The following is a 27,540-nucleotide window of genomic DNA, read 5'->3' on the forward strand; positions in this document are numbered from 1 at the left end:
ATCTGTTAAACTACGAAAAATGGATAAAAACATAATTGAAGTTCTAGGACAAAGTACATGGGATGATGAAGAATCAGAAGAAACAGTGACTAAATATTTCCTAAAGAACAAGTACACAAAACTACTGAAAACAAAAAATGTTGACAGAAACTCAGCTAGGATAACAGAAAAATATACATTAATTACACTATCAAACTCTAAATATTAAAGGCAAAGAAAAGCAAGTCTTACAAAATAGTTAAAAGCAAATGGTGTCTATAAGTGAACGTTTTTGAGTGACAGTAGGTTTCCCATTGAAAACTTTAGATGTCAGAAACCAAAAGTAACAACATTTTTCAATTGTAGAACAAATTAACAGGCCAATGCTTGTTATCTAGAATAATTTTTTCTAAAATTAAAGGGAAATTCAAACAAATGAATGGAAGCTTTTGAATTCCTAGAATTATGCATCAAGGAATAAAGGAAGGAAGCTCATTAAACAGAAAGAATTCATTTTCTTAAAGTAGTCTCAGAAAATCAAAAGAAGAACCTCAGCCAGTGTATGGGAAAATGAAATATATTTTACTTGTATTTGAGAAATTATGAGAAATATGTAAAATAAATCCATAACATTTTATGATGTGATTCTAAGTGAGAATAAAAGAACCATTGAAGGCAATGACACTATAAGTTGCAGAGGGGAACACAAAAATGAAGGTAATGTTTCTTTACTTCATTCCATTAACAAAACATTTGATGATTGCCATTATCCCAAGTAGCATCATAGCAATCTCAGAAAGACTACACAAAATTCTAAATCAATGTTCATGTTATAAAAGGAATAACAGAGAAAATGATAAAAGGTTAAAAAATACAAAATGGAAGAAAATCAAAAGCAAAATGTCATACTTAGGTTCCAATGTATACCAAATTATATTGTATTAATAATCTAAGCAATCACTCATTCAAAGTCAATATTTTCCAAATGGATTAGGAATTTGGTCCAACCACTTGTTGTTGAGAAGAAATTTACTTACAGTATAATGATGTGTAGGTTGACAGTAAAAAAAAGTGGAAAAATACATATTAAGAAATTTTTTATTATGCGTGCATGTACTAGTATGAAATGAAATAGATTTTAGAACAAAAACTATTACTACAGACAATATTATATAGTGATGAAAATCAATATACTAAGAAGATGTCACACTTACAAATTTATGTTTACTCTAAAACAGAACTTTCAAGCATGAAAAACAAACACCAATAGACCAGGGATGGGAAGTAGTCAAACCTATAATCACATCGAAGACTTCTTACTACACATTTCTCAATCCTTCAAATAAAACCATCAAGGTTTTAGACATATTTAATGACATCAACACAATCTAGTAGGCATTTTTATAATATTCTACCCTGCATCTCTTTTTTATGAGCCAAATGTGTGTATGCCCCACTAAAACAAACAAACCCTAAACAAACTTGAATGAATTAGTATCAAAGTAATGTTAGAAAAATCTCCACATTTTTAGAAATTAAATAATGTTACTAAATATTATGTTTCCAGGAAGAAGTCTTGATGAAAATAGAAAATACATTGACCTGAATGAAAGTGAAAACATGAATAATAGTTTTGCAGTATTCAGCTAGCAGTGCTAAGAATAAAATTAATTTCTTATTGGAAAAGATAGAAGGTTTTGAACAATAAACTCTTAAATCGATCTCAAATAAGATGGATAAAATAATGCAACATAAGCAGAAAGAAGAAAAGTTAAGAGTAAAAGCAGAAATCAGTGAAGGATAAATTTTAAAGAATAGAGAAAATAATTGAAGTAGAAAGCTAGTCTTGAAGATAAGCCACAAAATTCCAGTATCTGCTAGCATGATAAACAATGAAAAACAAAATAAAGTGAAAAATACCGATATCTGGTAATAAACCATGAAACAAAATGACAAAAGGAATATGGTAAGCCATGATTCCAAAATTTTGTCAATATACCAAATTTATTAGAAAAAATTTGTTACTCAAATCCTGGGATAGGCAATAAATAAATGAAGACCAAATTCAGTCATACAGAAAATTAATATAATTCCATGATAAAGTTGTGTTGGTTTAATTGTAGAAGGATGATTTGATACTTTAAAATGTTATCTATCTGTAACCCTTCTGTACATCATCTTGACAATAAATTAAATTTTAAAAGAAAAGTTATTATAAATTATAAATGTAAATTATGTATACATGCTAATAATTATGAGTAAAAAATTATTTGCATATTTGAGACACATGTATGATCAAACTTGTCAAAAAACTAGCAATGGTGGAGAACATCCTCAACTTGGTAAATAATACTTAGCAAAAGCTTGGGGTTAATATGCCTAATGATGAGCATGGAATGCTTTTCCCTTGACATTGGGGTGATAAGAAAGGAAATAAAATGCTTACCAATCAGAAAGGAAATTTTAAAAAGCTTGTCTGTATCTGCAGAAGAAGGGAGCTGTAAAATTACCAAAGAAGCTACAGTAAATTAATATGTAAATTCAGTAATCACCTAACACAACATACAAAAACCAGGCCTACTTTTATGTCCTGTCAATCAATCAATTCCTTCCTTCCTTCCTTCCTTCCTTCCTCCCTCCCTCCCTTCCTTCCTTTTTTTCTTTTTCTTTTCTTTCTCTTCTCTTTCATTTTTTGTAGTGCCAAGGATTGAAATCATGGCACTGTGCATGCTAGGAAAGGTCTCCTCAACTGAATTACATCTCTATCCCAAAAGACATTCACAGCAGTACTGTTAACAATAGCTAAACTACAGACTTAGCCTAGGTGCTTAATTAACAACTGGATATAAAATGTATTGTATATCTATGCATTAGAGCATTATTCGATCATAAGGAAGAATGTTATTATGCTGTTTATACAACCGGCAGACCTGGAGATTATCACATTCAATGAGATAAAACAGACTAAGAAAGACAAAATATTTCTTGAGTGGAATTCTTGGTAATTAACACTTCAAAAATAGTGACCAGTTTAACTTATAGGAATTATGGGAAAAATCAGGATGACCAAGGCAAAAGGAGAATGTCTCTTTTAAAGAGAAACAGAGTTGAAGAGGTCTCATGATGGTTGGTGACTGGGGTTTTGAGAGTTGAGGGAGGGCCAGTTTAAAAACTGGTCAATTGTGTCTGGGCTGGTGAAAAACTAAATTTCATGCAAATAAGCTATTATTAATCATTTTTAGAGTGAAATATGTCTTCTTCTTTTTTAATAGGTTGCTGGTAAGTGGGTGCCAGAGGAAGAGGGAATTCCCTGGGTAACTAGACTCCAATCTCAAACCTCTTTACTTCCTCTGGGTGATTAATTGCGTCTCAAGGCTCTTAACAAAGAACCCTTGATTCCCACCCTGCAACTGGAGGGAATGAAGGCTGTAGCACTTTCGCTGAATCCTCTTTCAGCGAAATTCTTCTCAAAGCTGGTTCCTATTTCTGGCAGTAACTCTTCAGTTCTGGAACTTTAGTTCCAGCCAAAATAAACTATTGTCTCAGGTCTGTATTTTTCCTGAAGCACCATGGCATTTTTATGGAATGTGGAGACAGTTTTATGTGAGATTTTAATGGCAACAATAAAGGACCCAGATCTTTTTCTCTGGCCTACTATCCTTTCCGCTGCATCCAGCATAGATTATACCACCTCCAGAAAGAGCCATCTCAAACCCTCCAAACACCGTCCCTCTTTTATATCTGTGTGATGTAATTCTCACTTTCTTGTTTTTGAACTCATACACACTACATAAAGTTGGTTTTATGCACAGCTGGTTATATATTTTTAACAAAAAGCCAGCCCTTTATCTCGTAATTATATGGTTCAAGATTGTCTTTTTATTTAACTAAGTTATGGTAGGAAAATTTTATGTAGCAGTGTGTGGATTTTAAAACAGTTGTCAGGCTGTAGATTTACCAATAATTTACAGAAACAAAAATTTCTCTGAATCTTAAATACAAAGAGACAAAGCCTGAAAAATTGTGACTTTTTTCAGTACATATTATGTTAATTTAAAAGAAGCATGTCCTTAAGGATGACCTTGATTGCCAAAGTGATTGGATCTCTCCTGTGTAATCAACAAGCAAAAATTCAGCATTTTGAGGATGAGGACCAGCATTCCCTACTTCAATGTGTTGGTAAAGGAAATTCTTCTGATTTTGTTCTGCTTCCACTATTTGATTTAGTTTACTTGGAATGTTCCGAAACCTGACTTATGAAATGAGATGGTTAATAATACAAAATTATTGTGAAGTCATTTCTTTATAAACAGATGAGCTAATGCATACATGATAATCCTAGGAAAAGTGATCATGTTTAGAAGTTTAATAAATTTAAGAGGTCTATTGTTTCATTAAATGGTTATGATTTAAGTTATGGCATTTTAGTACAATCACAGTAATGAAGCTTTTCATAATTTGTTAATGTCATTGACTATGCAGGTAAGATTAGTGTTCCAGCTTGAGAACATTGTTGGTGTGGGGCTACTTTCACAACAGCTTTACTTTCATGTTCCATAAAATTGAGCTTTCCTGTCTTTACATTTCAGGAGCCTAGATTATGATCCTTGAGAATTTTCTATGCTAATTAGTAAGATTGCTAAGGAGCGAAAATGTTGTAAAATGAGAAGAGAAAGAAATTAAAGCAACAAAGTAGACTTGTGTAATAAGCAGAATATTAACCCTGATTGAGCTTAGTGATAGAGAAGACCAAGAAATTGAAGCATCTATGTAGACTCTTATGTAATAAGTAGAGTATTAAGGCTTGTTGACAGAATTTACTAAAATATATTCATGAGCCATATGTCTAGAAATGACTTATTACTTAATGTGGAAAATATAGGGTCTTCCGTGTGATACTGAAATGGCCTCTTCATAAGCTAGTGCTAGGTAATTGGCAAAAACACTGTGGATATTCTTCAACACAGATTTTTATGTATGCCTGAGTGGTAGTTTTGTGGCAATTGTAGAATACTTCCTTTTACACAACGGAAAGCTAAGCATTTTCAGAGCATGCTATATGACAGGGAAATCCTTAATTAAGTGAATAAAATTATTTTTCTATAGAACTGTTGAAATACCTAATTTAAGAACAGTTTCCAATAGTTAAATTCTATTTGTGTACATACAACCAATTTTAACCTCCAGTTACAGTTTTACAGAATAAGTATATCTTTCTCTACATGTATGTCCATCATTAATATGTGGATAAGAGTGTATAAAATTTCTCAAGCGGAAAAGGTCAGATAATGTGATGTTAGGAAAATGAACCCTTAAATATGTATTTTAATGTTTTTGTTTCTTTCATGCATGTGTTTCTAACGCATTTATAAGATTATTTCTTTGTTGCTTTGTATGTCCCTCCCTCACAGTGTAACCCCCGCTTTCACTATATTTGATGTCAGTATAACATGTGGAGGAGATGGGGACAAACAAGTCGTTTAAGGATTCAGGTGGACCTGTTGCAACAATGAGAAGTACAAAATGTCATGTCAAAACCAGCTTTACAATGTCGGTGTGGGGGGGGAGGGGGGTATAATTGGGTGGGGGGAGGGGGGAGGCGGGAAAGGGAGGTGAAGGGTAAACAAAGGAGGAGGCTGCAATGCTTGGTAAGAAATGTATGCATTATCCTGCCCATGTAATTGTAGCCCCTCTGTACAGTATGTTCTCAATTAAAATAAAATAAAATAAAAAAAAGAGTGTATAAAATTTCATTTACGTTATTAGCTTAGATAAATAGATGATAGATGATAGATAGATAGATAGATAGATAGATAGATAGATAGATAGATAGATAGATAGATAGATATGCAGAGTTGTGGTTTGAACTCAGGCTTAACCATCCTTGTTCTGCTGCTGCTCTAACAATTGAGCCACTTCTGTAGCCTGGTTATTTGAAGATAGAATCATATGGATTTTTCTGCCTGAGCTAGCCTTGAACAATGATCCTTTGGAGCTCAGATTTGAGTAGCTAGGATTATAAGCGTGGGCCACCATTACTCAGTTTCTGCTTTAATTTTAACTAGACTGTGCACTTGCAAAGCAGCAAAAAGAATATGTACAAGACATAAGAGCCCATATGCTTGTAAAACTCATTTACTTTTTATTTCAAGCAAATTTACTTAATCCTTCTTGATTGGAAGGAACTCCTGAGGATACTGGGTCTTGTAAAGTACATATCAGTAGAAAGAACTAGAAAATACAATCTCCTCCTTTCAAAAATCAATGTCATTTTTCAAAAATAAAGAGGTATTCTGCTAATATTAATATCTGCTAGATATTAAATGATAGGTGATTGAAGTATAAGTTAGGTGATTGAAATATAATTAGCAGTCTAATAAATATAGTAAAAATTTCAGATAATTAAATTTTACCCATGGCTATTTTAGTTTCATAGTGTTAATAGTTTGTATATATTATATATAATATTGAATACTACCTCTCATTCATACTTATTTTAAATTCCCACACTATGTGTGGATTCTGAGAAAGGGAATTCTGAATTTCACTAGAATGTGTAAGCACAGAAGACCTCACAGTTAGCAATGAGCCACAAAGGTTCTACCACAGCCCTAGTTTTTAACAAAACCTCATTTCAGTGCGATTATCCACAATCTATTCTTTCTTTTTAAACATGTTAATGGTGTGAATAAATATATAACATTCAGTTACTATCAAGAACATTTTCTCAATAATTGAAAATTATTGTAAGATTGACATATGATAAGCTGTGTATGTTAGGAAATTATATTCTAAGACTGAATGACATACTCCTTTGTGGCTGACAGTACAAGTGTGATGATGTATAGGTATCTAATATCTAACCTTAACAAACTCTTTAAACACTCCAAACATAATAGACTGTTATCTATGGCATCTAAAATATTTAAATTTAGCCAGATATTTAGCCAGATCATGTCTATAATCCAATCTACTCTAGAGGCTGAGATTCTGAGTATTGAGGTTTGAAGCCAGTGCAAACAGAAAAGTCTATAAGAGCTCATTTCCAATCAGCCATAAAATAGTTGGGTGGGAGATAATGTTCAAGTGGCCTAGCACCAGACAAACAAGTGTGATCCTCTATGTTTAAGTCCTGGTTCCAGCTAAAAATACTAAGGAAAGAGAGACAGAGTCACAGAGACACCAAGACACATAGAAAGAAGAGAACATTGTGATGGATTGCCTTAGTTTCCTCTGCCTGTCTTAGTGGAGATTAAAAATATGTATATATATATATTTCATGTTTAATGTGACATAAGTTTAGGTCTGATTTTTCTTATTATTTCATACTTCAATGAAAATTTTATCCTTGTAAAATTCATTGAATATAAAATTGAAGTTAGTTTCTAAACTATTATGAATGCATTGAAAATAACTGCATTCAAATTCTTACATTTGTATCTTGATTGTATTATTGATTTGAGACTTTTGGAAAAAAACGTGCTAGCAATCACTAACAATATAATTAACAATTTTAAAACATAATAGAATCAGAGCTGGGAAGGTGGCTTGGTGGTAGAGTACTTGCCTTGCATGCATGAGGCCCTGGGTTTGATTCCATAGAACCACATAAGCAGAAAAAGCCAGAAGTGGTGCTGTGGCTCAAGTGGTAGAGCTCTACCTTGAGATGAAGAGCTGAGGAACAGCTCCCAGGCCAAGAGTTCAGGCCCATGACCAACAAAAGTAAAACATAATATAATCAATAAAATATTGGTATTAATAGATGGTTTCATAAGTAGATAGTTAATCTGTTACATATGCAATTCTATGCCCTTTTATAACTGTTCCCCATGAAATAGTTACAGTGATATTATTTTAGGCATTTCCCAGAAGGTGCTCTAGCAAAGGTTTAGTTAAGAATACTTATCAGGGCCTCACATTTGCTACACAGACACTCTACAATGTGATCCATGCCTCTGACCACATTTTATATTGGTTATTTTTCAGGCAGGGTCTCACCTTATCTGCAGGGATGTGATTCTCCAAATTATGTGTCTCAGTGTCTTTGGGGAGCACAGGCATGCACCAATGTCCCAGTCATTGTGTTTCCCCATAACTGGGATAACTAGCACATGATACTGCAACCAGTAATTGTTTGAGATAGATTCTCAGCAATTTATTCTTTCAATATCTGAGATGATCTGGAACTACAGTCCCCTGATCTCTAGTCCCAAGAAGCTAGGATTACAGGCTTTGTCACTGTTACTATTCTTGTCTTCAATTATATAAACTTTTTTAAAACAAATAACTGCTTTGCTAGTACCTTCAGTACAAACATTTACAATTATTGTGTATTATTATTAAATAGCTTTTATTCTGAACTTCCTTGTAAGCTAATTGAAACTAGGTGCTATACCCCATTATTCTGTTTATTTCAAAGAACATTAGACAATAACACATACATATACAAATATCAGACACCAAATTTTCACCATAAAGCAATGGGTACATGGTTGTAAGATGTATTATAATACTAAAATTATATAATATAATATGTAAATATATTTATTTATTGTAGATATAGTCGTGTAACTTTATACAAAATAATATAATAATATAATAAAATTTTAAATGAGACTTTATTTTAGAGCTTCAGAATTCTATAAAACTATTCTCTTTGAATAACTCTCCACAGACAAGTTATTTCTAAAGCCTGCCATCTTTCATACCTACCTTTTGTCCAACAGCCTATCAGACTTCAACTTCTTTATCTTTCAGAAAAATATTTGTACATATCACTATACAATTTGTATATATGTCTTTTATTTGTCATCTTCTGTTCTGCATCATTACCATTCTGCTTCCACTAAATTCTGTACATTCTTTATGAGGTACTTTAAATAGTTACAAATCAGCTTGCATATCACTTTATCACTCTATTTGGATTTTAAATTTAAAATTTGTCCAAATAAAATGTCTTTAGATATTTGTTAGGAACTAGTAATAATAAGGAGGATTAGAGTGCTATCATTTATATGTTTGTGAAAGATTAGTACCTTTAAAACTCATCTTTATATTAATTTACCAAAAATATTCATAACAGACTTATTGGAATAGTATAAATCTCACATCTGCTTAATTTAATCTTAGAGTATTTTTCATTTTATATATTTTAATGATCTATATGTTTTAAATTCAAGTCTACTTAGGCTTAAATAGACACATTAAAATTGAATGCAACTCTACTTCATTTTGCAGTGCTGAGAATCAAAACAGTGACCTTGCACAGGCTAAGAAAATTCTCTTCCAGGGGCTGGGAAGGTGGCTCAGTGGTAGAGCGCTTGCCTTGCATGCATGAAGCCCTGGGTTAGATTCCTCAGCACCATATAAGCAAAAAGAAAAAAAACTGGAAGTGGTGCTTTGGCTCAAGTAGTAGAACGCTAGCCTTGAGCTGAAGAGCTGAGGGACAGTGCCCAGGCCCAGAGTTCAGATCCCATGACCGGACCCCCTGTCCCCCCCCCAAAAAAAAAGAAAATTCTCTTCCAAATGACCCTCAGACCCTAATTATTTTTAGAAATCAGTGTTATTTAGTCAGAGTGAATAAAATTTTATTTGTGGCAAGTATTTAAAATATTCTGTAAATATTTTTACTTATCATAATTAGGGAAAAACCATTCATAAATCAAATCACAGATTACTATGCAGCAGTGTCACCTTGAAACTATATTCTCCATCTTTCCAGTCCAAGGGCAATAAGAAACTAGTTCTTCTACTGAGAATGTAACTCTAGCAGCAGCAAACAAACTGCCCTTACTTCACAGACAAAACCCTAGGCTGTTTGGGGTTTAAAAATTAGTTTTAGCTCATTACTTTTACATATTATTCATTACTTTTGATAATTTGTATTTTTTTCTCAGACATTGATGCTATTTATAAATCATTAACCATTTATTTTTCAGTCTGGTTAGCTTAGTGGTTAAAAAGCTAAAGTGACAGATTTATAAATCATTCTTATGAGGAAAGTTACAAATAGATAGCATGTTTAATGAACAAAGTAAGAATATAATATTAGTAAGTGATTTATTATTAGTTTTGAAAAGTGAGTTAAAGAGTTATTTAAACATTTCACGTATTCTAACATCTAGGTAGATGATGAGTTTTGTTTATCTAAATCTACACATCCATTTGCCAGGTGTTTAAATAAACAAGAAATACAGACACAGAACACACACATATGCATGCACAACCTCATTTATTGTGCATATTGGTTGTGGATAAGTTTCTTCAACATTTCTGATAAAACTTTTAGGGAAAAAAGTAATTCATACATCAATTCATAATCAAACCTCATCAGGTTCAGTGTAATATCACAATTTACCTTTCCATTTCATTTGTATACTTGCCCCAGATCCTATGGAGGGCTCATCCATTTGTCAGTGTAAAGCAGAATACAGTTATCGTGCAAATTCTACTCATTTAAGTTAACTTTCACCTTATGGAAAAAAGTTTCTTATATTAAAAAAGATTTTCTAACTCCTGACTCCATCCAATCTATAATATTTAATTACTAATGCCTTAACCACAATGAGTAAGGGCTGTAGTTTACAGTTGAGTTAGTATTCACAACCCCGAGACACTCTCCTCTTACCTCATGTGAAAGACAAAGATGAAAATGGTAGCAGCTGGATAACAAATATGTAGTAGAGATTATGTTTTTATCTTTTATGAATTTGGCATCATAATCAGGTTTCTGTTTGAGTATTTAGCTATGTTTTCTTTCATATAGAAAATTTATTGATATTGAACTGAAATCTTGCATTTTTTTCTGGCTAAGTTTGGGGATTTCTATTGAACTGAAAATCCTGTAACTTTTTCAGTAGGTTTAGGGAATGTTACAAATATATGGTGAGTAGAAACTAAAGATGTTGCCTGCCCAATGTCACCTTTACCTTAGATGTGTTTATGTTTTTGTATAGAATGTGACAGGAATTATTTAAGTCCAAATTTCAAAGATGCTGATGTTTAGGAGTCTGATCTGTATATATCCTTTTTCTTTACTTGGTATGTCATTTCATCTATTAGGATATACATTTTGTAACGGTGACCCTCATTGATATTTTTCTACAAAATATGCTTAAGTTTATCATTATGGATATAAAATAGATGTGATATTATTTTTCCCACCTACCATTAATGATATTAGACAGATGAAATATAACTTAATATAAGACATGTATTACTATAAAGAAATATTGAGTGATTTTTTTCCTTAATTTGAACCTGAAGTTTATTTAAATTCTAATAATATGGTCTCCAAGAGTAATCTTTGCAATCATAACCCATGTCCACTTCTTGAAAAGAAGAGTTTCATTTTGTATGTAGCATTAGTGACCAAAATGGATAAGGAAGAGATTCTAGTCTTAAATTTTCTACAGTCTGAAGAAGCGAAGTAGAAATAAAAATAAGTGGACACAAACTCAGTCATTTAAAGTCTACAACTACAAATATATACTAGTCACTATGATGACTTACTAGAAAAAAGAACTCAGAATGATGGCATAATTGTAAGTCCTCCTACCCTGAAAAGACATAGAACTCTGTCTATAATGAGAAAGAAATCTCTATGGAAGTTCTCCTGTTATTGGGTCAAAAGATTTACTAAACTACTAGAAGAACTGGTGCAGAATTTGCTGGCACTTCATTGCCTTATGTTATGAAAGAGTTCAGTTCTTTTTCACTGGTAGCTATAAATTAAAAGTGTCACAATTCTTGTGGCAACTGCCAATTTTCTTGCCTGAAAAATATATATTTGTTTTTCCCTCCCCATCTTCCCAATATTCATCAATCCCACATATTTGCTGACAATCCAAGATATTTGCTGACAAAGAACTGGCTATGGATTAATGTAGGTGCATGTGCAAAGATTTGAACCCTCTTCATGACATTGTCTAATATGTCTGATTATATGAACATCAAAGTGTACATGGTGGCATTACTTGTATTCATTTTCAAAGTCTGAACAATCTGATGGGTATTAGCATTAACTATTCAAATTCTAGTAAAGGAAAGAAAATATTCCTATAGTTATAGATTATGGTAAGAATGTAAGTAAGGACTATGAAGTTTAATGAGATCCTACAAAAAATGTTCATTTTTTTTTCTTTTAGTCATGAGGCTTGAACTTGGGGCCTGGTTTCTGTTCCTGAGCAACCCACAGTGTCACTTCCAGTTTTCTGGTGGTTTAATTGGAGATAAGAGTCTCATGTGACTTTTCTGCCTGGGCTGGCTTAGATCTCAACCTCCTGAGTAGCTAGGATTATAGGTGTGAGCCACCAGCATCCTGATGGACTCTTTTTTTTCTGAGGGAGATACTAGACATTTTCACAAATCATCAAGGAGCTTCTAAGAAGGGAGGTTATGAGCTGAAATAGTGCTCTCTATCAACAGATAATCACTGGGATAGGTATAGATATATTTTCCCCTTTAGAAAACAAATAATATTATGGAAATATATTTGACAAAGCTATGGAGATGATCTTTTTGTGATATGTAAACCTAGATTTGCTTTTATAAGAGAAACTAGTATCAGAGCTGTACTTTCTTTGAAGTCAGAACTACAAGAAATAACCTGAGTTTGTTAATGAAGTTCTATAGTACATCTAGTATAACTGTTCTCAATCCTAGTTTACAACTCCACAGGATACAGTAATATTCACATTCATCTGTAATAGTAACCACTGAGGCTGTGGTTTCCATATTGGCAGTGGATTGGCAAGAGAATTTAAAAAGCCTCAAGAAAAAATGTTTTTATTTATTTTTAATGGAGAGGCAGAAATACCCACACAGAAAGGAGCTGAAATATCAATTTGGATAAATGCCTATAAGGAAAGCAATTTCCTGTTTAAATGTACAAATCACTGGCATTGGTAGGTTTGTTTTATAAATTTTCTTTTACCCACAATATGCATGCTTATTTTAAGATTATTATAGCTTCCTACACTTACAGCCATGTGCAGCTTTGTGACCAAAGAGTAGAAATCTCTGAATGTAAATAACTTATGATGTAAGTTTATTGATATAAGAAATTGTAAAGGACTGAAATATGCTAAGCCTCAGTATTTTAATTTTCCTTCAGAATGAAGACCAAGAATTCATTTTTAGACCAAGTTATAGAGACATTCCATTTTATCTTTAATATTTTATAGACATAAGTAAGCTATGTTCCTCACTTAAACAAGTTAAGTTTACCCAGAGTAGCTAAAAATAGGCTCCATTGTGCTTTATTTCTCCTTTGTTGGAGGAATGCTACAGCACAAGTGAACGGACCAAGCCCTCACCTCACTCACTTTCAATAAACCATTATTATCTTTTGACATCCTCTTGCACACTGGGGGAAATAAAAAGTCACATGTGGAGAAGTTCTAAACACTAGACAGAAATGATTCTCAGAGGGTCATTTTTATCCTCCACAGGAAGTACCGCAGACTTCTTCCATTAGCCTCAGCCTAGAGATCAAAAGGTTAAGGATCTGGGACTGCCAAAGATACCTGAATACCTAAGTCACCATTTCCTCAATGTGTAGAGAGAGTATGAGAGTACACTCACAGGCACATTAGAGTATCTGAGATGGAAAAAAAATCAACAATTGTAATATGTTACATGGGAATATCCTGTACAGATGGTGACATTTTGTTTGTGGTTGTAGGAAAGAAAGAAAGACAGTTTCCAAAAATCCCCCTCAACACCTACCATTTGGCAAAGGATATGGGAGGTTGGAGAAGACAGAGGGAGCTTTGCCTCAGCTGAAACAGCTGGGAAACAGATGGAAGCAGATGTGAAATGTGCCAAAAGCCTTGTCCCAATCTCCTACCTATTTTCTACCAAGGAATAGCTCATCAGGTGAAAAGAGCAGAGAATACTTGGTCCACAGTGAAAAACTTTAGGAAAATACTATATAAAAAGCAATAATATTAAAAAAAACTCAGAAAACAGTCCAAAACTGCATTCCAATAGAGTGAGACTTCACAAGTGATAAACTTAAAAACACTGTATCAAAGCATAGATATACATACACACACACACACACACACACACACACACACACACATATATACATACATACACACATACATACATATTGCATTCCAATGGAGTGGAAACAATGTTGTTGTAAACTATAAGAGTCACATATATCATAATAAAATTCCATTGAATAAATGGATATCAGTTCTATCTCAATTCCATTGATAGTCCTCTTCCATGCTGATGCCAAAAAGGACTAGCCTACTCTTCTTTGTATTAACTGAAACTTAATAATTCCTTTGGCAATTGTAAATGTAAGTGTATATAGCTTGCTTCATTTTAGGCACTGGATTTCACTTGGAGCAATTTTGGTTAGGATTTCAGGCATTCAGTAAATGATTTTTGGATATAAGTGCTGAGTTATGGCCAGACTTTGTTTAAATCCAAATAGTGAATATATAAATACGCTGTTGTAGACTTCTGGTTAGAAGGGTTGTGCATGTAGGTCTTGCGTGTGTGTGTGTGTGTGTGTGTGTGTGTGTGTGTGTGTGTATGTGTGTGTTTGTGTGTGTATGTGTGTACTTACAGAGTATTATTGAATATTGCAAAAGTGAGAAGAGATTGGCTTTAGAGAAACAAAAACAAATAAAGTTAATAGGCTTTTCTCAATGTGAATTTGTTCATTCATGCTTACATAAGAGACTGTGCGAACCATGAATCATTCAAATTGAATTGTTCATGAGAAAAATGTGCTGTCTTTGTCATCGGTTTCCAGAATTGTTTGACTGAAGGGAAAAAACTTGTTTACATCTAAGGACTAATTAACCACTGATTTTAGGCAGAGTAGCTCCAAAGTGACAAATAAGTTCCTTTGATTCACATGGAAAAATAAATACTTCTGAGGGAGACTTATTATCAGAATATTCTGTGCCATGGTATAGTTTGTGATTTTCTAGAACAATCCATGGAAGTGTGTGTGTGTGTGTGTGTGTGTGTGTGTGTGTGTGTGTGTGTGTGTGTGTATCAGTACTAGGGGTTCAACCTAGAGGCTTGGTCACTGACTCTTAGTTTTTTCATTCAAGACTGGCTCTACCACTTAACCCACACCTTTACTTCTGGCTTTTTTGGTAGTTAATTGGAGATGAGTCTCAAGGACTTTTCTGGCATTGAGCTGTGATTGATCCTGAGTAGCTAGGATTACAGGCATGTAATATTATGCCTGGAACCAACTGTGAATCTTAAAATTACTTTCAATGTAGAGACAGATCAAAAAGAAAGATATCTAATACTCAAATTAAAATGAAGCCCAGCTTGAAAATTTGTTTTAAAGCATTTATTTTGAAGTTTTGTTCACACAATGCCAGAATAACTCAATACTTCAATGGTGTGGATGTTGGCAAATAATGTGGCTATACAAGTGTGTGATGAACTGTGGGTCAGTTTCTATTCTGAGCCAAGGAGGTTGGAGTTGTGTAAAATATGCCTACCTGTGTGGTCACAGCTGATTTGTTGTTTAACTCATCTACTCCCAGTGGTTCTCTATGGGGTGAAACCAACATGTGTGTGCCTTATCACAAAAGAGATTTTACACTGGATAAAATCCCCTTTGACTTGCTAAGATAGGAGGCCAGTCAGCATGAAAATAAGTGACAAGCCCAGATTGTGAATGATGAGGCGTTTTAGACAGGGCCAGTGTGCAAGCCATTGAAACCTCCTTGGTCTACGAGAAGCAAAAAATTTGTAACATACTCAGATGTTGATGTAAGCTATTGCTACTGCTGATGATAATCCTAAAAATCTTTACATGTGGTCAACATATATGCTGGTAAGAATGAAAATAAATGTGTTTACATTAAAGTGCCCTGTCTAGTGGATTTCTATTAGGCAGAGCCCTCTTTAGTTAGACTTCACACACACACACACACACACACACACACACACACACACATACATCAGTTTTTGTGCTGCTCAGTGTACTTCAGTACCACTAGATAAAACAACAAGCATAGATAAAACCATTTTTAATCCATCCTATATTATGTTTATCAATTGTGTTATTGTGGAAATACTTGAGGGATTAGAAGTTGGGGGAAAAACAAAAGATAATGCTAGATAATGACCAATGCCAAAGTACATTGCATCATGAATAGAGATGGACAAACCAGGACTGAGAATGTGACTTAGTGGTAGAGTGCTTGCTTAACATGCACGAAGCCCTGGGTTTGATTCCTCAGTACCACATAAACAGAAAAATCTGGAAATGGTGCTGTGGCTCAAGCAGTAGAGTGCTATCTTTGAACAAAAGAAGCCCAGGGATAGTGCCAGGCCCTGAATTCAAGCCCCAGGACCAGCCAAAAAAAAAAAAAAAAAGAAGAGATGGACAAACCAAACTTACAGAAGCTGTTAAATAATAAAGCATATGGGACTGGCATTAGCACAAATACATGAAAGTACAGTGGCCAGCCCAATTAAAGCACAGTATTTGTATGTATGAAATACTACAGTGGTATCTCTTCTGCAAATAACATGAACTTTAGCAGAAATGAATGTCCAGGAAGGTGAAACATGTCCGTCTGGTATTTGGAAATTAGTGGGGGGAGGTGAGGGAACAGAGAGAGAGTTAAAAAAAGGGTGAATGTGGTCCCAATACATGAGTTTAAAGAGAACAATGAAGGCTGTTGAGACTGTTTTGAAAAATGAGGAGGAAGAGGGAGGAAGGTGAGTGTGCGTGAGTGTGTGTGTGTGTGTGTGTGTGTGTGTGTGTGTGTGTGTGTGCCCCAAATAGCATGGTATTTACATATGGGTATTGCATTCACAAAATGTAACTTTCTTGTACAACTAATTGATACTAAGAAAAATTTCAGAAGTGCAATGACAATATCACTGTATCTTTGCTCATTTTCCTATATAATTCTATCACTGGGCTCATGGAAGACTTATGTGTTTTCCATCTGATGATAGTATCATAGCTCATTTAATGACAAAAACACTTAGAAATCATAAGTAGTGTGATGAACACTATGATTTTTAAAAAAAATCTTGTTTGGGTTGGTATTTTACTAAGGATAAATGTGACATGAGTTACCAGAACTGGGATACTTGATGTATGCTGATATCTTTCCATTATAGATACATGCTCTGCTTAGTGTATTAAGCCTAATCTTTTAGTCTATGTCCCAAGGGCATCAGAATGATAAACATCTCCCTTAAGTTTTATCATAAGAAAAAACACTATATGTCAATTATGTATTGATTTCCAAAAAGAAAAGTTAGATTCATGTGCTTCAAGTCATTGGCTTTTTTATAGTGTCATCATAAAATTAGATAATATAGATACATTGTGATAGACATTGTACAACTTTTTAACAATATATAATTATATATACTTATATATAATGAAAAAACATTTTATACTTATATATAATGGAAAAAACATTTGAAGCTACTTATATTTTATTGATTTAAATAATATATTCTCTATATTTTTCTATATAAATTTACAGTGAACCATCACTTTTCATAATAAATCAGAAATATGATCCTAATTAAATAGAAGAAGACATAAGTATTCAGACACTTATACATGTGTCCAATTCAACTCTTATAACTGGTCATTAAACATTTGATTGGTAACAGGTCTGTGTGCTGTTTTTCTTCTTTTGAGTTTGAGCATGCTTGTATCTTAAATACATGTGTTAAGGCAACATTTCTTATCTATAATCATTTCCTACTGAGGCTTGGTTTGTTTTACTATTATAATAATACGTTATAAACACCCAACAATTTTTTGTCTATATTTTGTGTGAAGTAAATTAAATGCTTCCATAATCAAGCTGTGAGTTATTGGAGGGAAGTTAATAAAATAAAACTGTATATTTTCACCTATCAAGTGAAATCAACCTTATTACTTTTGTTTGTCTTCTGTTCTACCAAAGTACACAGAAAGGTATTTACTTAATCTTTTATTCTTTTGTTTCAGACTCCCAGGAAGGAAATTACAAGTCAGAAGTCAACAGCAAACCAAGGAAGGAAAGGACAGCTTTTACCAAAGAGCAAATCAGAGAACTTGAAGCAGAATTTGCCCATCATAATTATTTGACCCGACTGAGACGATATGAGATAGCAGTGAATCTAGATCTCACTGAAAGACAGGTAAAGTTAGAACCTTTCCTTATGTAATCTTTTTACTTGGTTTGAGTCAACAATCTTGTGTCACTTGTGAAATATTTAGATATTAGTTTGTAACCACCACAAACTGGATGCATTATTACATCAAGAACACTCTGGTGGGCTGGGAAGGTGGCTCAGTGGTAGAGCGCTTGCCTTGCATGCCTGAGGCCCTGGGTTCGATTCCTCAGCACCACATAAGCAGAAAGAAAAAAGCCAGAAGTGGCGCTGTGGCTCAAGTGGTAGAGCGCTAGCCTTGAGCTGAAGAGTTGAGGGACAGCGCCCAGGCCCAGAGTTCAGGCCCCATGAACGGACCCCCCCCCAAAAAAAAAGAACACTCTGATAAGAAAAATCATTTAAAAATGTCAAAGATAATATAATAATATTTTAAGGAAAATATTTAGATTTGTTGTATTTAAGAAGAAACACTTTATTCTGTGATGCTGTCCATCTGTATTTTGGGTTGAAAATATCATTTTTAATATAGTGAGGTCATATGATGAGGGATTTATTGTACTTACCTTTCAAAATCTCCAATGTAGTCACAAGTACTGCTCAGGATCGAGTCTGTTACACTGGAATAACACAATAACCCTCTAACTTCAATGGTAGAACACTCTCACATCATTATTTGCTTACATAAAATCTCTACAACTCCAGAATTCAAACACTCACTCACAGACTCCATCTGGCCATCTTGGGCCTTCACATGTGGTGTCCTTGGTAAACACAGGAGGTAAGACAAGGTTCCAAGTTCATGCACTGACCTCTAAATGTTTTTATCTGGAAATGATCTGGCTTCCTTCCAGTCACACTCTAAGGTTTGCAAATGGCAACTTAGGTACAAATTAGGTACAAGAAGTCTAGGTAGTGGTTGGAGGCCAAGGGGACATAGGTCATTGGTAAATACTGCCGTTCTGTTGTCAGAATGATTTTACAATTGTGTGAGTCCCAGTAATTTAAAATTCTGGTACTTAAACAAAACCTTACAACTATTAATGATCTGTGGACCCCAGTGAATTAGAACAAAATATTTTAAATTAGTTAATTTATATGTCCATTTCTTAGACTTTTTTGAATGACCAATGATGTATTCCATCAGAACACATAGCCAGCACACTCCAAAGTTTCCACTTTGCCCTAGGAGACATTAGTCTACTGATGGTTAACAGTCGCTAAAATTTAGAAAAACATTTGCTGAAAGGAAAATGCAAACAACTTTATGGACAGTGCAAATATGACTGGCACCCTTGGGGCTGGAGTTCATTTCCTCTTTGACTATACATACCTCTTCCAGAAATCCCAATTGGGACCAGAAAATATCCACAGGGTGTGGACAAGTGAGTATATACTTTATGAGACTTTCTCCAATTACTTAAATCATCATTTTCTGTTAATGTTCAGATTTCAGGTTTGGTAGGCTATTCTGAGTAATGGAAACACACAGAGGAACACTTTTATGTGGTTTTATTTATTGGCAGTTTACATTTTATTAAATATTATGACTAGTCCCTGAGTATGGAGCACAAAATTTCCTTCCCCTCATCTTGACACACAAAGTTCTTCCTATAAGTTCTTGGCATTTAGCATATTGAAAAATAGGACCCAAAATTAGACAACTATTTTATTTGTATATTTTAATAAGTTTTTATTGTGAAAATTCTGTACAGAGGGGTCACAGCTACATGAGCAAGGCAATGAGTACATTTCCTATCCAGCATTGTTGCTCCTCCTTTGTTTTTCCCCCACCATCCTGTCCCTCCCACCTCCTCATCTACACCGCCCCCCCAATTGTAAAGTTCGATTTTGACATGGCGTCTTGTACATCTCATTGTTGCACTGGGTCAATCTGTATCCCCAGTTAAACAATTTGTTCTTTCTCTTCCCCTCCCCAAATTATACCAACATCAAATACAGTGAAATCAGGGGTTATACCATGGGGGAGGGACATACAAAGCAATAAAAAAAATCACATGGTACCTCATAAATACATCAGAAACAATAGCAAGGAAGAAAAAAATCACTTGTGTCCCTATCTTGGGGTTCATCTTAGCTGACCTTAATATTTCATCTGAGATCTGAAAAGTAAGTATTCGGGAACAGTCCATATATTCATGCACACAGAGAAGGCAAATTCCAGGAAATGCAGCCATGTTTTATGGAACACATAAAGGAAGTAAGAAACTACAGTCTATTTTCCATCTATACAGTGCTATATGTGCAGCCAAAAGAAGAGCTGAGATTTTGTGCTTATTAATCTAGGGATAGTTTATAGTCATCTTTTGTTATTTGGATATACAATATGATGTCACATAATTTTTGTGAAAATAATTTTCTTTTTTTTGTCATTTGTGGGGCTTGAACTTAGGGCCAGGGTGCTATCCCTGAGATTTTTCACTCAAGATTAAAGCTCTATCACTCTGAACCACGATACCACTTCTGGCTTTCTAGTGGTTAATTGGAGATAAAAGTCTCATGGACTTTCCTGCTTGAGCTGGCCTTGAACCATGATATCTCAGCCTCCCAAGTAGGTAGTATTACAGAAGTGAACCACTGACACTCAGCTTTGAAAATAATTTCTTTTAAAAAACAATTCCATACATATGTTTTGAGAAGTTTGAAGGCATTTTGGCTATTCTTTCTTCTGAGATGACTTGACCTGGTTGGAAAAGAACTATGATCAAAACATTTTGTAATACATATGCATGTATCCATGCATACCCAATTTTAAAAACTGATTTTTTGAAGGTTTTGATTTGCTGTCTAATATAGCACCCCAAATACGGGTGGCTTTATACAATAACATTCTGTTTGCTTGGAATTTTGTGGGTGAGAGTTTTGAACTGGACTTGTCAGCCTTTCCTACATCCATGTAGACCTGTACTCAGATGGTCACCGACTAAGCTGCCTATGCTTGAGATCCAAGATTGAGCCTCAGTCTTTGTTGCTTATATTTTTTTCTTGTAATAACCTGAAACTTTGCAATGGTTACTAGAGCTATTACTCAGAACACTGAGACAGAAAATTCTCATAATCAAAGTGTTTTTCAAGCTCCTGCTTACATGTATTTATCAATGTAGTATCATGTTTCAGATTATCTGAGCAAGCTGGGTGTTAATACAGGAATCCATTGATAATTACTTCTGAAATAATACAAAAGCCGCCTCCTTAGGAGAAAAAAAACCAAGCAAAATCTTGAGGAAATAATTGAATTTTCAAAAAAAATAAAAATTTGATAATGTAAAGATTTTTATTCTGTAAAATTTTAGTAAAGTTTGACAAGACAATAATGATGTATGCATATGGACCTTGGTTTCTAGTCAGAACTACATTTTTAGAGGACATGTATGAATTAATGAGAAAGAACTAAATTTTTGTTAAAACTATCTGAATTAAAATCTAAAATTAGTCACTTGGAATTGTGTCTTCATACAGAAGTGCCAAGCTTCTTGGGAATGGAATTGAAACTAAGAGTTTGCTCTTTCTTTTGCTCAGATTTTTATGGTATAATGAATTTGGAAGAGTTTTAGCACGAACTTCAAGACACAGCTATCCTCCAATGTATAAATATTTACTATGAAATTCATGTTGAATTAATTCACTTGTTTATATATCACTATACCTATCTAGATATATCTATCTAGCTATAAAGATATCTATCTATAGATGGATCGATCTATCTAGGCTATTGGGCTAGGTGCTGGAAATAAAATCTTCTCAAAATAAGCTAGACAAATAAATACTAGAAGTCATAGAATTCTAAAAAGCTGAACAACTATTAACAAACATGACAAGTATTCAATACCAAGACAGGGCTGAATTGAGAATATTCAGAATATGCTAAGTGATAATTTTATTTCTAAACTTCTGTGATGATCCAGTAGATTGAGTCTCAAGGCTTTATTTTTATTTTTTTCTGGTGGAATTTTATTGCTGAATTTATCAGGAAAAAAAATGTCCCATACTTCAACTATCAGTTTTGCGATTCTTGAAGACCCATTAGCATAGTCCTCTAAAAAGTCAAGCCCTTCATTAGGTGAAATCATTTTAGTTTATTTTCTCAAAGTTTGGGCCTCAGATAGAAGGTAAACTGATTCTTTTAAATCCATCCTTGTAAAATGGGATACAGCTTATCTGTTTATGTTGGAGCTGCTACAGCGAATTGCTTTAGACTAAGTGACTAATAAACAAGAGAAGTTCTGGCTGATGGAAAGTCCAAGTTCAAGGCTCTAGAGATTTGGTAGGTGGTTAGTTGCTGTTTCCTCACAGCCAATCATCATTTTATTATAGCATTATATGACCAGAGGGGTTACCTAACTCTCCAAAGTCTCTTTCATAAGAGTAATTAATGAGGGAACTGCTCTCACAGTCTAATCACCTTCTAAAGACACTAGTCCTAATACAATACTTTGAGAGCTAGGTTTTCAACATAGAAATTTGGAGGACAATAATCACTCAGACTATTACATAATCATTCCATTACTTTGACTTTTCTCTAATATGATAAAGCTTATCTGTGTAATATATATCTTGACTACATTTACCCTTTAAAAATCCTCATATGATTTCAGCATGTAAAATGTCCTAATTATAGATTTACATTTGAACATTTTAATTATGTAATATTTTTCTATATTTAAAAATTTGTAAGATTTAGTCAAGTAACCAAACATATGCACCAAAATATCTCTAAATTTATATTCCATATTTTCCTTCCATTGATAACATTCACTAAGTCTGGAATAAGTTTTTTGACTTTAACTGAACAAATGCACAGACATAATGCATACATATATAGCAAAGAATGATGAATATTAAATATTCTTGATCTATAGTAGAAATTTTTTTAAAATTCCATATACATACAAATTTACTTTAAAATCAGAACTGGTCCTTATCATCTAGTCCTTATCTCTAGAAATATTATGTGTTTATCTATGAATTATTTATTCTATAAACAGCATACTATTTGTAGCTATGCCTACATTTTCTGAGGAATATATGGGCTGCCCATTTTAGGCTATAGATATATTGATAGGAAATTTTCCATAATTATTAGGTATATCTTTAGAAAAAAATGTATGATACGTTGTACCTTTAAACATTATTTGGGACTTGAAGTTTCCTATTGCTACTTGAAGAATAGTCATTTAAATCTCACAAAGAAGTTACATAATGTTGCTGTTTTCCATAATGAATGTTGAGGTGTATCTATAATTCCCTTTATAAGTATTTTTCAACTTCATCTGGCCAAAATATGAGAGAGAGAGAAGGAAACAGAAATAAAGAGACAGAGACAGAAAGACTTGCAAAATAATTTCCTGTTAACAAAACACTAAAGAACATTCAAGAAACATTAAAGAAATATTTTTTGGTTGGTTGTGTGGTCTGAACTCTGGGCTGGGTGCTCTCCCTCAGCTCTTTATCTCAAGGCTAGTGCTCTACCACTTGAGCCATAGCACCACTTGCGGCTTTTTTTCTACTTATGTGGTGCTGAGGAATCGAACCCAGGGCCTCATGCGTGCAAGGCAAACTCTCTGCCACCTTCCAAGCCAAGAAAATTATTTTATGTTAAGTACAAAGGGAGACTCCAAAACAAAGTTGAACTTTGAACTATATTATATTATAATGTTGTATGGATGTTATTAGTTTAGTAATCTTCCAACATATAATTTCCAATTTATAAATGTATTTTCATGTACTGAAGATCAACAACTAGTATTCTTTGACAGAGTCACTCAGAATACATTGAAAAGCCTTTCAGTCCTAACACATTTCTATCACAAGGTATTTTTAAGTTGAACAATTTTTTTTAAAATTATTTTTCTCCATCCTGATGAATGTGGAGAATGCTTCCACAACATTTGTATCTCACAGTGGGAAGAAGCACCCTGGCAGCTGTATGAGCAGATGAAATGCCTCCTAAAGTGGATATTTTTCTAGAGTGAATGTTGCCAAATAAAGAAAAAATAACAGGCTTTTCTAATTTATAAACCTTTTTTCACCACAAAGCTAATCAAAGGAACAATGCTGCAGATTTGTAAAATAGTTAAAATTACCAGAATAAACAGATTCATGTACCTCTCTGCCAAGATAAATGGGAAATCCCACCTAGTTGGATCATCTACACCAGAGAGACATTATACCTTGTTTGTTACTCATAAATCATCACGTGTACAAAGCCAAGTGTTTTCAAAATAGTCATCCATTTTTGGATGCCAAAAATGACATTTTTTTTGTACCAAATATATAGTGCTTCATCTTTTGCTCTAAAGTTGAATATAATTCCTCCTCTTAGCAGGATTATTTCTATACATTTATAGGAATACACTTAGCTATTTAGCATATTGTCTATCCAAATTGATAAAGACTTGATTTGAAAAGATTCATTAATTTCATGACACCAGTATTTAAGTCACTTGGAAAGACATAAAATGTTTATTTAGATCATAGTGTTTAGCTAACTGAACTATCTCAGTGAAAGACAATTTGAAGCACACCATTTTTTACACTACTCTCCCATACATATGGTTTTTTGAGATGTTATTTAAACGAGTACTAAATTAGGAATTTATAGGTATTTTGAAAAGGCCATGAAACTTTTGTGTATAAATTTATTTTTTATTGTCAAGGTGATGGACAGAGGGGTTACAGTTAGATACATAAGGTAATAAGTACATTTCTTGAATAAGTACAATTATTGTCAAACTTATTACGCCTTCCCTCATTTTCCTGCTTCCCTTTCCTCCAACCCACCGTCAAGTTGTACAGATCATTTCCAATATATTGTCTTTTGTATATCACTTTCTCATTGGTTTCCCTCTTGTTTTTTGTCCAACCATTCTGTTGTTCCCCTTCCCTTCTCTCATTCAAATAGACGTATATACAATACCAGGTACCAAAATCAAATACAGTGACAACAGGAGATATACCATAGGGGGAAGAGCATATAAAAGAAACAAAAAATTGCATAGTACATTACAAATAACAACAACAAAGCAAAACCTTTTGTGGCCATTTCTTGGAGATCATTTTGTTTAGCATCATCTATATGGTCATATAGGTTTTTTAAAATCATATACATATTGATTTTCAGATCCATATATGCAAATATTCTGTGACAGCTGTAAAGTAATAAAGTCAGGCCTAAAAGAACTGGTAGTCTCTAGAGATGTGACTATAAAAGACTTTGTGTAAGCGGTTCCTGTATTCCCAAGTTTCCTCATGAAACAGAGATACATTCAGTTCATAATGGACTAGAATTTAGAATCCCACTGTCAGTTGTTTTTATAATGGACATACACATACATTTATGTATATTTCTAATTTTTCACCTTTGTCTAATCATTGGAATTATTGACTATTTTAAGAATCAATGTGTATTTATTTAAAAATAATAATTGTCTTTTTAATGTTATCATAATAATCTTAGGTCTCTGGCAATACTCTCTAAATCTAAGCACAATGGCCAAGGTACTAAAGGCTCGTATACACTCAAAACAGAAAACTAGTATCATAGCAAATTACCAATGGTCTATGACTCCTTATTTATAAGAATGATGAGTTTCTTAATTTCTTAGTTTGCTTATTTACATTTTTAATTATTATATCTTTAAGTAGTTGTACAAAGAAGATCCCATTCTACAAAATATTATAGGTCCAAGGTGTCTGACAATATTGTCACCCATTGCTCTTAATGAGTTTCTTAATTTCAAAGCAGGAAATATTTATATTCCATTTTATGTATAAGTTGATGAGATGCTATTAATCGAAACAATATGTATTGATAGTGGTAGATTTCTAATTGTTGTTAAGCATTGTTCTGTAGGGTATGCTTTATGTGAAAACAAATTTTTATACTAGTTGGCCTCAAAAGTTTGAATAATGTAGGTACAAAGTAGTGGCTCCAAAAGCAAAAGGTCCATTTATTTAAGTCTTGCTTTTTCTAATACAATAACAAAGAAAAGCAGCTAATTTAGGTTTATGTTTTCACTCAGTTTACAAAAGTCATTTATTCATAATGTGCTTAAGCAAATATCTGTATTTTGTACTTATGTGAAAATAAGATTAGGAATATTGAATTTTAATGTATGTTCATAATAAAATAGACAGTTTGAATTAATTTTATCAGAAATGACAGAATATGGGACATTATATATAAATATATAATATATAACATATAAAATATATCAGTATTTACTATATACTGTATTAATATAATACATTTATATACTGTATAATTTATAGTATTCTTATATATTACATATTTATATACTATATACCACATATAATATTGTCCTAGTGTTACATTTATCAAAAACTAAATTAAAATATATAGATACTCTAACAATGTATTAATGATGTGAAAGGTTACTTTGACTTCATTTTTGGAAAAAGGAAGAAGCAATATACCATTATCATGCAATAGTACACTTAAATATAAAATTATTTATGGATAATTTTATTTGTTGTTTTTAATAAAGATTTATATCTTATTCTAAATATTATTTGCCAGTGGTTGACAGTAGCTAATGTTTATTCAGTTTCTTCAAATATATGAGAAGTAGTAAATTTTTATGGCTATAATAATTGGCATGATTTGTAAGAAAAAAACACAGGGGGGAAAAAGAAGGCCCAGAACAGAAAATTGTAGAGGAAGAAATAGGTTTGCAAAGTCATAATTATTGTGCTAAGATAAAGAATAAAGGTGAGAGTTAGCCTTGTAAACAGATACTGGACATTTAGCATGACCCACCGCCTTAGGTCCACATGCTGCAATATCTACAAAGACACCTTCCAACCTCAATATGCTGATGCAGAAATGACAGCTGATTAATGACTTCAATCTGCTTCTTCTAAATAGTAATATGATTTTTTCTTTTAATCAGACACAAATCCATCTATTCAGATAACAAGAATTCAATGGTATTGTTGTCTTCATGTTTTATTTTGACATCAAGCATACATGGTTCAGATTCTTCAGTTGGAGTGTTGGCTATACGCATGACTTATGTAGGCTGGGTTTATCACATCGGGTGTACTAGATAATTGACATGGGCAAACAATCCCTGGGGAGGCACTAATTGAATCTGAAAATCATATTTGTACAGTTATTCTTTGGGTACTTTCACATCTAAATATGTGAATAAATATTTCTCAGACAGTGACTACAGTATTTCACATACTCAGATAAAAATGGAAACATTTGGAATATTAAGTCTACAAATTCCAGATGTTTGGAGACATCTGGATATGTCACTAAAGTTTTTAGTTTTCATCCAGATGTTTGGGCTTATGTTCATTTGTTTCTTCGAAAGATAGACATTTATAGTATTATATAAATATGGGTTATTGCATTATTATAGATGGAAATTTATTGCAACTTACATGCCT

General features: G+C 33.2%; 1 protein-coding gene across 1 annotated transcript in view; it reads left to right on the forward strand.

Moving 5' to 3' along the window:
* Meox2 (mesenchyme homeobox 2) overlaps positions 1 to 27,540 on the forward strand; it is a 58,616-nt gene that overhangs the window by 24,788 nt on the left and 6,288 nt on the right. Inside the window, exon 2 of the mRNA XM_069996157.1 lies at positions 17,960 to 18,132. Coding sequence (XP_069852258.1) covers positions 17,960 to 18,132 — 173 coding nt within the window. The remainder of the gene's footprint in view (positions 1 to 17,959; positions 18,133 to 27,540) is intronic.

The sequence above is a fragment of the Dipodomys merriami genome, unplaced genomic scaffold (assembly GCF_024711535.1).
Source record: "Dipodomys merriami isolate MVZ:Mamm:240054 unplaced genomic scaffold, mDipMer1.0.p SCAF_5, whole genome shotgun sequence".
NCBI lineage: Eukaryota > Metazoa > Chordata > Mammalia > Rodentia > Heteromyidae > Dipodomys > Dipodomys merriami.